The 13079-nt window shown below is 49.8% G+C and overlaps 1 protein-coding gene across 2 annotated transcripts in view; it reads left to right on the forward strand.

Moving 5' to 3' along the window:
- Positions 1-4588: 4588 nt before the first annotated feature.
- Positions 4589-13079, forward strand: part of WNT9A (Wnt family member 9A) — a 69665-nt gene continuing 61174 nt past the window's right edge. For both annotated transcript variants that reach the window (XR_014212226.1, XM_082192580.1), the window contains exon 1: positions 4589-4773. Coding sequence is in view for 1 of the 2 variants with exons in the window: in XM_082192580.1 (XP_082048706.1) it covers positions 4664-4773 (110 nt within the window). In the remaining variant the exon portion in view is untranslated. The remainder of the gene's footprint in view (positions 4774-13079) is intronic.

Genomic DNA, 13079 nt, shown 5'->3' on the forward strand with positions numbered 1-13079 from the left:
TGGCACTATTACTTCCCTTGATCTGGATGCTATACTCCTACTGATGCAGCCCAGAATTGCATTGGCTTTTTTAGCTGCCGCGTCACACTGTTGGCTCATGTCAAGTTTGTGGTCAACCAAGACTCCTAGATCCTTTTCACATGTACTGCTCTCAAGCCAGGTGTCCATCTTGTATTTGTGCCTCTCATTCTTAAAATGGAGCAAGCATGGATGCCTGAGATTCTGAAACCAATTCCGTTGCAACAATGCCACAGATCAAGACATCAGCAGCCGACACACCTTTGATTTGATGATGTAGGCGTCAGGCTACCCTTTGTGGAATTTGTTGGTGGATTGCGTGGATGTTTGGTTTAAACAGGCAACCGATCAAGCTCAGCTATTGGCTGAGTGAGCCTGGCCCACGCCACTGCGTTACCTGATCAAATTAAATCCAACAAAGGGGAACCGGTGTAGGCAGGCCGCTCAAAACAATCTTAAGAGAAATCAGTCTGAAGTGAATTGCGCCAGCTCCAAAATCTATCAGAAGCAAGTTCAGCCCTGGTGGAGTTTGTTCAGCCCAAATCGTTAATCATTCACCCTAGGATTGCCTGTGAAAGCAATCCTAAATCAAATTAGTGCGTTCAAACTGAATTACGCCTAATCATCCTAAGAGGCAAACCTCTCTCTTTTGAACACACAATAGCAGATTTCTGAAAGGTTAAATATTTGAGACCCTTTCAGTTCTTTTTTGGTAAAGGAAACAAATATTTGAATTCCAGGCACACAGAGAGGGACCGCTTCCAAAAACAGGGCGATATTGTTTTCCGAAAATGAAATGCATTTTAATTTTGGGTTGCTGGCTGAGTGTACCGTCCTTTCACAACCACATGGCATGCAGAAATTAAAAAAAAATATGCATGGTCTTCTTGGAAGGAGAAAAGTCTGAAGTGCAGGGGCTGTTAAGGAAGGTGGCAATGACCTTTATTTCCTTCTCTGAAAATTTAGCCTATGGATGTAAAGATTTGGCATGGGATTCCGCCAAGTACTGTCGGAGGCTGAATTCCTCTATAGACCAGTTGCTGGGAATCAACAACTGATTAAAGAACAGCCCACTAGATCAGGCCTATGGCGCATCCATCCAGCAACCTGTGGCCAACCAAATGCCTGTGCGAATCCAGCGAGCAGGATCCGAGTGCAAGAGCCCTCTCCCCATCTTCTCTTCTCTCTCTTTTTCAAGAGGATACCATGGAGCAAGGGTGGCGCTGTGGGTTAAACCACAGAGCCTAGGACTTGCCAATCAGAATGCCGGTGGTTCGAATCCCCGCGATGGGGTGAGCTCCCGCTGCTCGGTCCCTGCTCCTGCCAACCTAGCAGTACGAAAGCACGTCAAAGTGCAAGTAGATAAATAGGTACCACTCCGGCGGGAAGGTAAATGGCGCTATAAATATCTATCTTGTGGATTCCAGCTACTGCTATTCAGAAGCAAGCAGCCTCTTGACTGTGGAGGAAAAGCATAGTCATTGTGGCTAGCAACCATGAATGAAACGTGCTGCAAATGAAGCCACTTAATGAATAAACCGGGTCCAAACTCTGCAAACGATTTCACACCAGGCTGCAGGTGGGGAGATTCCATTTCTTTCTTTTAAAAAAATTATGTTCATTAAAGATTTCCTTGGTTTACATGCATTGTCTCGGGAGATTCCATTTCTGAACGGTTCCTTGATTACCTCCCCACCCCACAAAAACAGCCCTCCCTGCAAGAAGAAATCTAGCACAGCAGGAAACAGAACTGTCCTCTTATTGGTGCAGCAATAAAACCGCTAGCACATTTACAAAGTTAAGCAGAGTCTGGTCTGGTTACAAATTGGATGGGGGAACACATGTTGAGATTCCTGTATTGCAGGGGGTTGGACTAGATGACCCTTGGGGTCCCTTCAAACTCTTCAGTTCTACCTATGATTCTATGAACTTTAAACTGTCAAGGAACTTTCCCGCTTCCTTCTTCCCTATATATGGGGGAGCATTCAATATTTCTACCCCTTCACTCTGTTAGGTGCCCTTGCAGAGGAGGCCTAATCTAATCGTCACCCACAGCACAGTTTTTCTGCTGGCAGGTGAAGAGGTTTTTGGGAACTGCCCACTTTTAATGAGGGTCATGCTGTTTCTGTTGAGATTGTCTGTATGCTTTTGTTTTTAATTACAGTTTTTTTCCTATGTTTTTAGCTGTTCTTATTTTATCTGCAAGCTGCCTTGAGATTGCCTTTCCCCCAACAGCCGCTGCCACACAAGATTTTATGCAATATTTAATTGCTATTATTCTTAATTGTTAATCACCTTCCACATGCACGTCTCCAGGCAATGTAAAGGGTTCAAATCTTCACTTGACCATGCAGCTCACTGGGTGATCTTAGGCCAGTCACTGGCTCTCAGCCAATAGCCTGTCTCACACGGGTATTAAATTGGGGAGGGTAAAGGAAAACCATGTATACCACTTTGAGCTCCTTGGAGAAAAAAGGCGAGATATAAATGCCAAAAAAAAGAACAACCTATAATAAAAACAGCAAAGAAAATACAATATATTATTATTACCGTAATTTTCGCTCTATAACACGCACCCGACCATAACACGCACCTAGTTTTTAGAGGAGGAAAATCCGTAGGCATGCCACCCGTAGGCATTTCCTCCATAACACGCACAGACATTTCCCCTTACTTTCTAGGAGGAAAAAAGTGAGTGTTATGGTGCAAAAAATACGGTAATTGAATTTATTACCACCCTATACCCGGAGGTCTCAGTGCTTGATTAAACCCCTCCCCAAAAATATACCTCCAAGGGGGTTACATAACATGATGCAGTGTAGTGGCTTCCTCAAGCTTGGCCCTCCAGCTGTTTTCGGTCTACAACTCCCATGATCCCTAGCTAGTAGGACCAGTGGTCAGGGATGATGGGAATTGTAGTCACAAAACATCTGGAGCAGGTTCCTCAACCTCGGTCCTCCAGATGTTTTGAGACTACAATTCCCATCATCCCTGACCACTGGTCCTGCTAGCTAGGGATTCATGGGAGTTGTAGGCCAAAAACAGCTGGAGGGCCGAGGCTGAGGAAGCCTGGGTTAGAGTGTGGAACTAGGATATGAGAGAACCAGGTTCGAATCCACGCTCAGCCATGAAACTCATTGGGTGACTTGGGGCCAGTCACTGCCTCTCAGCCTAGCTTACCTCATGGGGTAGTTCTGGGGATTAAATGAGGTGAAGCAAAATACACCACTTCAAGCTCCATGGAGGAAATATATATATATATACAGTGGTACCTCTGGTTGGGATGCGGGTGGCGCTGTGGGTTAAACCACAGAGCCTAGGACTTGCCGATCAGAAGATCGGCGGTTCTAATCCCCGCGACGGGGTGAGCTCCCGTTGCTCAGTCCCTGCTCCTGCCAACCTAGCAGTTTGAAAGCACGTCAAAGTGCAAGTAGATAAATAGGTACCACTCCAGCGGGAAGGTAAACGGCGTTTCCGTGCGCTGCTCTGGTTCGCTAGAAGCGGCTTAGTCATGCTGGCCACATGACCTGGAAGCTGGATGCCGGCTCCCTCAGCCAATAAAGCGAGATGAGCGCCGCAACCCAAGAGTCGGCCACGACTGGACCTAATGGTCAGGGGTCCCTTACCTCTGGTTACGTCCACTTTATTTTATGTTCTTTCAGGCTACATCCCATGGCGACCCGGAAGTACTGGAAAGGGTTACTTCTGGGTTTCGCCACTTGCGCATGCACGCAAGATGATGTCACGCACATGCGAAGAAGTGGCGAATTGCGATCCATGCGTGCGCAGACATGCCACTGCGGGTTGCGCTCTTTTCATGTTGCGAATGGGCCTCCGGAACGGATCCCGTTCGCAACCAGAGGTACCACTGTATACCTTCAGTAGAATAAATAAATAGATGCTGTAAGTAAATAAGCAAATCTGTCATTTTTAAAGAATGGCAGGCTTTTAAAAACGGCACACATATTAAAAGCATCAAAATATAGACAAAATCAACTGCTGCTGCTGTTTTTTTTTTAAAAGACCTCCAAATGCTTGGAAACACAGAATTGTAGAATTGGAAGGGACCCCTTCGGGTCATCTAGTCCAACCCCTGCAATCCACTAATCATTGCTGGATAATCCCTGGCAGATGCCCCCCGACCTCTCCTGGAAAACCTCCAACAAAGGCAAGTCTATCACCTTGCCAGGTAAGTCCATCACCTTGCCAGGTAAGTTACCATCGGAAAGTTCTTCCTGATGCGTAAGGGGAAGGGGGTGGGGAGAAAGGAGAGTTTTTAGCAGGCTGCGAAGCCAGCAGGGCAACAGGCGGGGAGTTTCAGAGACCAGTTGCTGCTGCCCTGGCCGAAGATCGACTTCCCCCTTCTCGGATCCCCCTCTCCGTCCTCAGCTCAGGACCCGAAGCTCGCCTCTAGCCGAGCGCAGCGCTGCCTCCTTTGCGCCGCTCTCCGCCGGGAGCGCGCGGGAGGGGGGGGAGGGAGGCGGAGCGGAGGGGGCGGGACTCCCCTCCCGGCCCCGCCCCCGGCTCGCAGCTGGGCTCGGGCCGCCGCCGGCCTCCCTATAAAGCGGCCGCCTCCAGCCGCCCGGCTGCTGATCCGGCTCCGCGGGGGAAGGAACGAGATGGTCAGCCCGAGCGCCGCAGCAAAATGCTGGATGGACACCGCCTGCTCCGCTGGCTCTTCTTCTCCTCCGCCTCCTGCGCGCTCCTAGTGCTGCTGCTCGCCGGCGCCCCGGCACCGTCCCTTGCCTACTTCGGGTAAGTCGGCGGCGGGCGCGGCTGCCTCACCTCGGGGGCTGCTTGTTAGCTGACACCCCCCTAATCTCCTCTCCAGAGGTAACGCGGCGGGGTCGGACTCTGCAGCCGGCGATCGCGTGGCGCTGCGACGCTTTGCTCGCGAGGAAGCGAGCCCCGGGCCGCCGCTGGCTGCTCCAGGATCGGTGGCCTTTGGATCGCGCTGCGCTTCACCCGCGCGCAAGCGACGCTGCGCTTCGTGGGAAGTAAAGCGCCGCTGGGTATTCGGGGGCCGGTAGGAGCAAGGGGAGCGGGATCTGGTTGCGGTGGCTGGGGCTGCAGCGCTGTGCGCGCTTCCTCGCGAGTAAAGCGCCCTCGACCTGGGAGGGGCCTGCTTCAGAGCAAACCCGCTGCCCGCTTTTTATTTGTTCGTAAAATGCTTCCCTGGAAACGGGGCTTGTCTTTTGCAAGTTCACCTTCGTGCCTTCCTCTGCCCCCACTACAACCTGCTAGCAGTGTTCCCCCTCGCAGCCGTGGCGTGCGCCCATCACCGTACCGTCGAGCTTGCCTCTTCCTCCTCCTTTCTCCAACATGCTGCTTGCAAACCCTGAAGTTTTGCAACTTTTGCATTTAAGCCAAAGCCTCGACGCCCTTCCCTATTCTCTATCCCTTCCATTTTCATATAGGGCGCCCGCTGTGCCCCCTCCCCACCCCCACCCCTGCGTGATTTGGCAGCAATCCGGCTGCCTCTGTCTCCCTTAGGTGTGCCCCATAATCCCGCTTCACCTTCCAGCTGAGAGCGGCAGGTTGCTCGCACACTCGCTCCGGCGGCGTCCCTGCCCGCTGGACGACCCGCGAGCGCTTCTCTCCGGCGCGTAAAACGCACCGCTCCAAAAGACTGCATAAGAAAATCTCCTGCAGGCTGCTTAACCCAGCCTCTATGCAGTCTGTATTTTCCCCTTACTAAACCCCCTTTTTCAGTATTCCCCCCCTCTCTCCACCCAAAGCCCACCACATCTCCCGGCAAAGTTTTTGCAGACCCCCCCTCCCTGCCCTGTAGGAATGTTTAGGGATGAGGGGTGCACGTTGCACGGATCTCTTACCTGAACCACCTGTCTTCGCTCTCCCTTCTCCACATTATAGGTTGTTCAGGATGTTTTGCAGCATCCAGGGCTGTTTGCTATGTAGACCAATTCTCCCCTCCTTTATTACCCCCCTCCCCAAATTATTTGGGGTCAGGTGCATCCAACAAGCAGCAAACGATTCCTTGTTCCACGCAGTCACCCTTCTAAAAATCTGATTGCATTGAATTGGAAGGGACAGGAAGTGGGAGAGGAGTAATTTGGTGGTGCTACTTTCCCTGCAGAACCAAGCAACTCTCTTGGGGTGTGTGTGTGTGTGAAACACAAATGCACAATTTTTGTCTCCCCTCCCCTCCTTGCAAACTACCTGTGTAGCCCCTTCTGACGCTCTTTCCAAAGAAGACACATTGACTCTTCTTAAATGTGTGTTAGGAAATGTCCAAAGATTGTATTGTGTGTTTCTCACCCTGCAATGAAAATCTTCGGTAGATCGCATAAGAACAATACGCTGTTCCTGGGCTACCGGTGTCAAAGTGGTGGGTTTTTAGGAGAAGTGGCAAAGCTTAAGGGGGCTGGGTCTTTGCTTCTACTTTGGCACTCTAGCAATGACCCTCCCTTCCTTTGCTTGTGTGGGTGACTCATGAGCCTTGTCCTGGGCAAAGATGATGGCAATGTCAACCTGTTTAAACCCTGTGGATTTGCTTTAAGTTGGCATTAGGCTGGTCTTGAGAAACTGGCCTGAGTCTCAGTGCTGCTGGTGGCGAGTTGGCCTTTCTGCTCAAGGCATGTCTCCTGGCTTGCTTGAACTGCATCCCTTTTCCACGTTAACTTCATGTCTGAAGTTCCAGGCTGTCAGCTGGGAACAGTTTGTTGAGCTCTTTCCTCGCTCCGCTTTGCACTTTGGAAGAATATCCATTGCTTGGCTTGCCTTGAATTTCCCTGGAAGCTGAGCAGGCTTGGAAGAGTGAGGTGAGAGGGTTTTTTTTCTTTTTGCTATAAAACATTGTGCTGATCTGGACGTCCTCTATTTATTTTTCTTTTCCGTGGTGTTTAGTGGTGGGCAACAGCCTGGGTTCTGCAAGCTGACATCGGTTTTAAATGTTTGTGGTCACTCTTCCTTTCTGTGTCTTGTGAGTTTTTTGCTGGCCGTGCAATTTACAGATGACTCTGTTAGGAAACGGCAAGATACATTTTATTTATGGGATGGATCATGCTGGTTGTTCCTTATAGCCGTAGGCTGGAGTGGCTTGTGGAGCTGTGCTACCTTTTGAGGCTAAATTGGCTCCCTGTAGAACAAACGTAGAAGGCAACAGTCTACTTTGCCAGATGCATGGTCCTCCTGCAACCCTACAGGCCAATCAAGGATGTAGCCCTCTGATTCCTACCTATCTGCAGTGGCTTACAAGAACAGGCTCCTGTAAGAAAAACCAAAGTATTTATTTTACTTGTTGCTCACCTGGAGTTCACAGGTGGGAGGCATTTTGCATGAGAATGGTAGATAGCTCCACTAAGGAGATGGAGGAACTTAACCACTTAGTCTGCAAGATCTTACATTGGAAGCCAGCTGTGAGAATGAGCTTTAGTCACCAGGAGTGTACATTGATGCTGCAGAGATGGGGTGTGAGATTTCTGCTGTAAGGGGCATCAGGGCTCCTGTGAATGCGTTTGTCGAGATGCAATTGCGGGGTCTGGAATGTGCGTTTCTGCTGCCCTTCTCTCTCCCACCCTGCCCCAGCTATAGTGATTACTGCTGCCATGTGTTTCTAAGCTCTGGCATTTGGTGGGCAGGCAATCAAAGAGAACAGCGAGAATAAGCTGTTTCTTTTCTTCTTCCTGTATTTCATAAGACTCTGTGTCTGGGAAAGTGCCCTCCCCCCTTTCTTAAAAAAAAACACCTCACCGGCCTGTCTTGGAAGTATGTCCCCCACCCTTCTGAGCTGGTATGTCTGAGTCCCTCCCCATCCTCCCTCCTCTGTGTGCCTGCTCTGATTTCTGCAGCTTCCTTTCTGGAAATGCAAAATGGGTGGGGAGCTGTCATAGGTCGAAAGGCTGTTCTTCTGATCTCAGATCCTTCCCACCGGAGAGGAAAAAAGGAGCAAAACTATTGCGTGCTGGGTGTCCTGTTGTGGCTGCTGTCTCTCTCTCCTTCTTACTCCCCCATCCGCCAAAGACTTGCTACATCTTCCCCTGTTTTAATGAAGTTTGAAAGAGAAGCCCAATCTGCTCCTGTTTGATCAAAAGCATCCCTGTGGCTCTGTGTTTTGCTGCCCCTTCTCCTAATTAAGCCTGATGGCAATTGGAGCAATTGGATGCAGTTGTAAAAAGTTGACCTTCCTTACCACTTGTTAAAACCACTCTAGTTTGAGGGGGGTGGGGAGCGGATGGTTTTAAGTGCAGTTCTGGCTCCTGCCAGCAGAGGGGTCCATTAATCCATGAATTAAGTTCATAAAAAAACCCCACCACCCCCAACTACCCTCTGGTGTTAAGACTCGCAGGTGTATCCTGTTCTCTAAGAAAATAAAATATTTTCATGGGAAAGTTTCTTTTTGCACTCTCCCTCCCTCCCCTCGTCTTGTTCATTTCTATTTATTTTGTTTCTCTCTGGGAGGATCCATTCTCTGTAGGCTGGGATCGGAGGCAAATAGCCAGCCTCTCACCCCCCCCCCAACCCACAAGCACCATAGCAAGATGAGATTTCTGTTTTAGTGCAGAAAGAATTAAATAAAATGCAAGGAGGTTGCTTTAACCTGCTTCCCTCTGTAACTCCCACCTCTTCAACCTGCTGAGGTCCTCTCCTTGAAGCGTGGCCATTGCTTGCCTCCTCTTAAACCTCGGTGCTTAATGGATGTTTTGGATTCCCGACAAGTATCATACCTGGAAAAGAAGCACTCCTAAGTGTTTGTGCGTGCAGGCACATCACAATCAGGCACGGATCTCTTTCTGCATGGACAAGAGGAGTCTGGGTGCCACATATGGTGGAATAGGTATCTGCTTATCATACAATTGCAGAAGTTGGATGCTTTAGCTGAGATTCCTGCACTGCAGGGAGTTGGACTAGATGACCCTTGGGGCCCCTTCCAACTTTACCATTCCACGAAGGAACACCAAGTGTCGTCCAGTCCAACCCCCTGCAGTGCAGGAATCGGCGCATGGGTGCAGAACATGGCACTTGCCCATTGAATCCTTTCCACATGCAAGAATCATAGAATCATAGAGTTGGAAGAGACCATAAGGGCCATTGAGTCCAACCCCCTGCCAAGCAGGAAACACCATCAGAGCACTCCTGACATATGGTTGTCAAGCCTCTGCTTAAAGACCTCCAAAGTAGGAGACTCCACCACACTCCTCGGCAGCAAATTCCACTGTCGAACAGCTCTTACTGTCAGGAGGTTCTTCCTAATGTTTAGGTGGAATCTTCTTTCTTGTAGTTTGGATCCATTGCTCCGCGTCTGCTTCTCTGGAGCAGCAGAAAACAACCTTTCTCCCTCCTCTATGTGGCATCCTTTTATATATTTGAACATGGCTATCATATCACCCCTTAACCTCCTCTTCTCCAGGCTAAACATGCCCAGCTCCCTTAGCCGTTCCTCATAAGGCATCGTTTCCAGGCCTTTGACCATTTTGCTTGCCCTCCTCTGGACACGTTCGTTTGTCAGTGTCCTTCTTGAACTGTGGTGCCCAGAACTGGACACAGTACTCCAGGTGTGGTCTGCCCAGAGCAGAATACAGTGGCACTATTACTTCCCTTGATCTAGAATCTATACTCCTATTGATGCAGCCCAGAATTGCATTGGCTTTTTTAGCTGCCACGTCACACTGTTGACTCATGTCAAGTTTATGGTCAACCAAGACTCCTAGATCCTTTTCACATGTACTGCTCTCAAGCCAGGTGTCACCCATCTTGTATTTGTGCCTCTCATTTTTTTTTTTTGCCCAAGTGCAATACTTTACATTTCTCCCTGTTAAAGCTCATCTTGTTTGTTTTGGCCCAGTTCTCTAATCTGTCAAGGTCGTTTTGAAGTGTGGTCCTGTCCTCTGGGGTGTTAGCCACCCCTCCCAGTTTGGTGTCATCTGCAAATTTGATCAGGGTGCCCTTGAGTCCATCATCCAAGTCGTTGATAAAGATGTTGAATAAGACCAGGCCCAAGACAGAACCCTGTGGCACCCCACTAGTCACTCTTCTCCAGGATGAAGAGGAACCATTGATGAGCAGCCTTTGGTGTTGAAAAGGCCACTTAATTCATGTGGGCGATGCCTTTCAGAGTGACAGGGGAACCCAGGGCGTTGCAGGGCTTCCTGCAGTGTGGCTGATGTGCATGGGTGCATTGCAAACCCACAGGGAAAGAGTGTCACTTAATACGCCAGGCATGGGCATTAATGGGTGTTCAGGGCATGCCTTTAGAGACAGACTGTTCTGCAGAAATGTTAATGCCTATTAAGGTCTCCACTGCAGGCAGAAGGCTTGACTTTGCTCAGTGTTTATAACACAGTTGATGGCTGTCAGATGGGGGAGGCTGATGGTTTCATGTGCTGCTTGTCGGGTTCCCAAATACCTCTGGTGGTTAGGCAGAAGCAGGACATTGGACTAAGTCCATCCTTCCAGCCTGGTGCCCTCTGGAAGTCTTGGAGTATAGCACCCATTGGCTTCAGCCAGAACCAGGCTGGGGATGGACAGACCCAGCGAACTATTAGCGTGGTCTAGCGCTGTGGGTTAAACCACAGAGCCTAGGACTTGCCGATCAGAAGGTCAGTGGTTCAAATCCCTGTGACGGGGTGAGCTCCCATTGCTCAGTCCCTGCTCCTGCCAACCTAGCAGTTCAAAAGCATGTCAAAGTGCAAGTAGATAAATGGGTACCATTCCAGCGGGAAGGTAAACGGCATTTCCGTGCGCTGCTCTGGTTCACCAGAAGCAGCTTAGTCCTGCTGGCCACATGACCCAGAAGCTGTACGCCGGCTCCCTCAGCCAGTAAAGCGAGATGAGCGCCACAACCCCAGTGTCGGTCACGACTGGACCTAATGGTCAGGGGTCTCTTTACCTTTACCTAGCTGGGCTCTGATATTGTCCTCATGCACCTGTGGCTGGAGCAGAAACCTGTGGGGTGCTGATCCCCAAGCCTCCTGCTGGGTTTTGTTCTTGGTCACAACACGGTGTGACGGAATGTCAGGCAAGAATGTTTTGAGCTGCCTTGGATATCGCAGCAGCACCAACTGTGCAAGGTGCATTATGGTGCAGGGTAGGAAAAATAAGTGCCCAGGCAGTGAGGTCGGTGTCTAAGAATGGAGGGGTGGGAGAAGTGGAGATATTGCCATGGGATGAATGTGAGTAAATGCTATTGCAATGCATCCTGCATCTGGTTGGCCACTGTGAGAACAGGGTAGATGGGCCATCGGCCACCAGACTCTCCTTATGTTCTTCAGGCCTGGGTTTGCCGTGGGATGAAGGCTATGGAGGCTTCTTGTTGGAATGAGGTTGAGCCTTTGGAATAAAAGGCGGAGGCAGTTCTAGGCTGATGGGATGGCATGGGAGAGCGGGCAGAGAGTACTGAAGGCAGGAGGTTTTTGGGTGATGGAGCTGGAACTGGGAAAGCCTTTGGCATGATGACTGTGTAGAATTCCTTGGGCAGAATTCCTCATCACAATTTGGGGCAAGTTACATCCTCTGTGCTTGGGAAAGGTGGCGGCTATGGCAAAAGTGTGTTGTTAACGTGGACATTGCCTCTTGGAAGATGCTTTGTAACGAAACGAGCAAGCTGCGAGGATGCTTGCAGTTTCCACCAAATCTGTTCTGGCTACAGCTGCTTGGAACACATTGCGCGGAAGTGTCCCTTGGAACCTGGTGGTAATTGTGTAGGGGGACAGTCTGGCCAAACATTTGTAACTGTTGCCTCTTACGACTTTCCCAGTGTAAGCAGCTGAGGAAATCACCCTTTGTCAATTAACTTGCAAATATTTGACTACATTGTATGAGCTTCAGTATTGACTGGACTCAACAGTCCCAGCTGGTTTGGAAGATGGTTTCTGGATTAACCCAGGAAAGGTCACTGGGGTCACCCGTGTTGGCAGCAGTTCATCTCTACCTACCTGATCATGGTAGAAAAGGAGGATGGCTATCATCACTGTGTCTTATGCATCTCATTTCCAGAGGCAACTGGTGCCAGATAGAAAGGGAATTCTGGGCTAAGACAAACCTCACTCTGATGCAATCTGGTGCCGTTTCTGAAGCTGGATGACACACTTTACTGCTGATAGGCGAGCAGCAGACCGTAGTTTCTGGCTGTGATGTAGTTTTATAGTTTTGCAAGAACACCTGTAGATGTTTCAGTCCACTGCTGATATCCCAGGAGGTGCAATGGTTCAGGATATCTATGCCAGGAGTCATAGGGCTGTATCTGACAGTATTCGAATCCAAAGCACTCCTGCATGGCTAACTTAGGTTCATTAATTTTAGTGGGTCTTTTCTGAGTAAAATTCCCTTGGCCACAATCCACAAAATCCTGACAGAAGGGGAACTTGTTCTTTGTACTAGGGTCTAGATGCAGGAAATGCGAAGAGTTCTGGAACATGTTCCAAAATCTGTTTTCCATGCATTTCCCTTTGCCATTTATTACATCTTTATATCCCTGCCTTTTCTTCCAAGGATCTCAAGGCAGTTTGACTCAAGGCAGTTTGAAGTAGCCATAGCTGAATGGTAGAACATCTGCTTGCATGCAAAAGGACCCAGTTTCAGTCCCTGGAATCTCTAGCAAGGGCTGGCGAGAAGAACCCAGTGTGAATCCTGGGAAGAACCTCTCCTAGCTAGTGTAGACACAGGAGGTGGGTCCTGCGGTCCTTCCAGGCTGGTTCAACAATGGCTTCCATCACTCTGGACCACTGCCCTTGCCGGCAAAGGCTAATGGGTGTACAAGGAAGGGCGAGGGCTCTAAGTCCCCATCTCTGGTAGAAACAATGCTGAGCTCATTGGACTGAGTTTGTAGAAGTCAGCTTCCTAGGAGATCTGTACCGCCGAATGTCCCCAGTTCCCCTTTGGCAGTGGCAGGCAGCAGTCCGGAGCCAGCCTGGTAGCAGATTTTCCCGGGGACAGATCTGCAAATCCAGGGACTGTCCCCGGGAACCGGGGACATCTGGTAACCCAACCTTGGTGTGATCAGCAGCAAAATATTGGACACAGCGGAAAGGAAATGCTTGGGGAAGCTGTGGGAGAAACCAATCGGATCTCTGTTTCAACCATCTGGTTGGCCACTGTGTGAA

This window comes from Podarcis vaucheri (genome assembly GCF_965113315.1).
Source record: "Podarcis vaucheri genome assembly, chromosome: 12".
Taxonomy (NCBI): Eukaryota; Metazoa; Chordata; class Lepidosauria; order Squamata; family Lacertidae; genus Podarcis; species Podarcis vaucheri.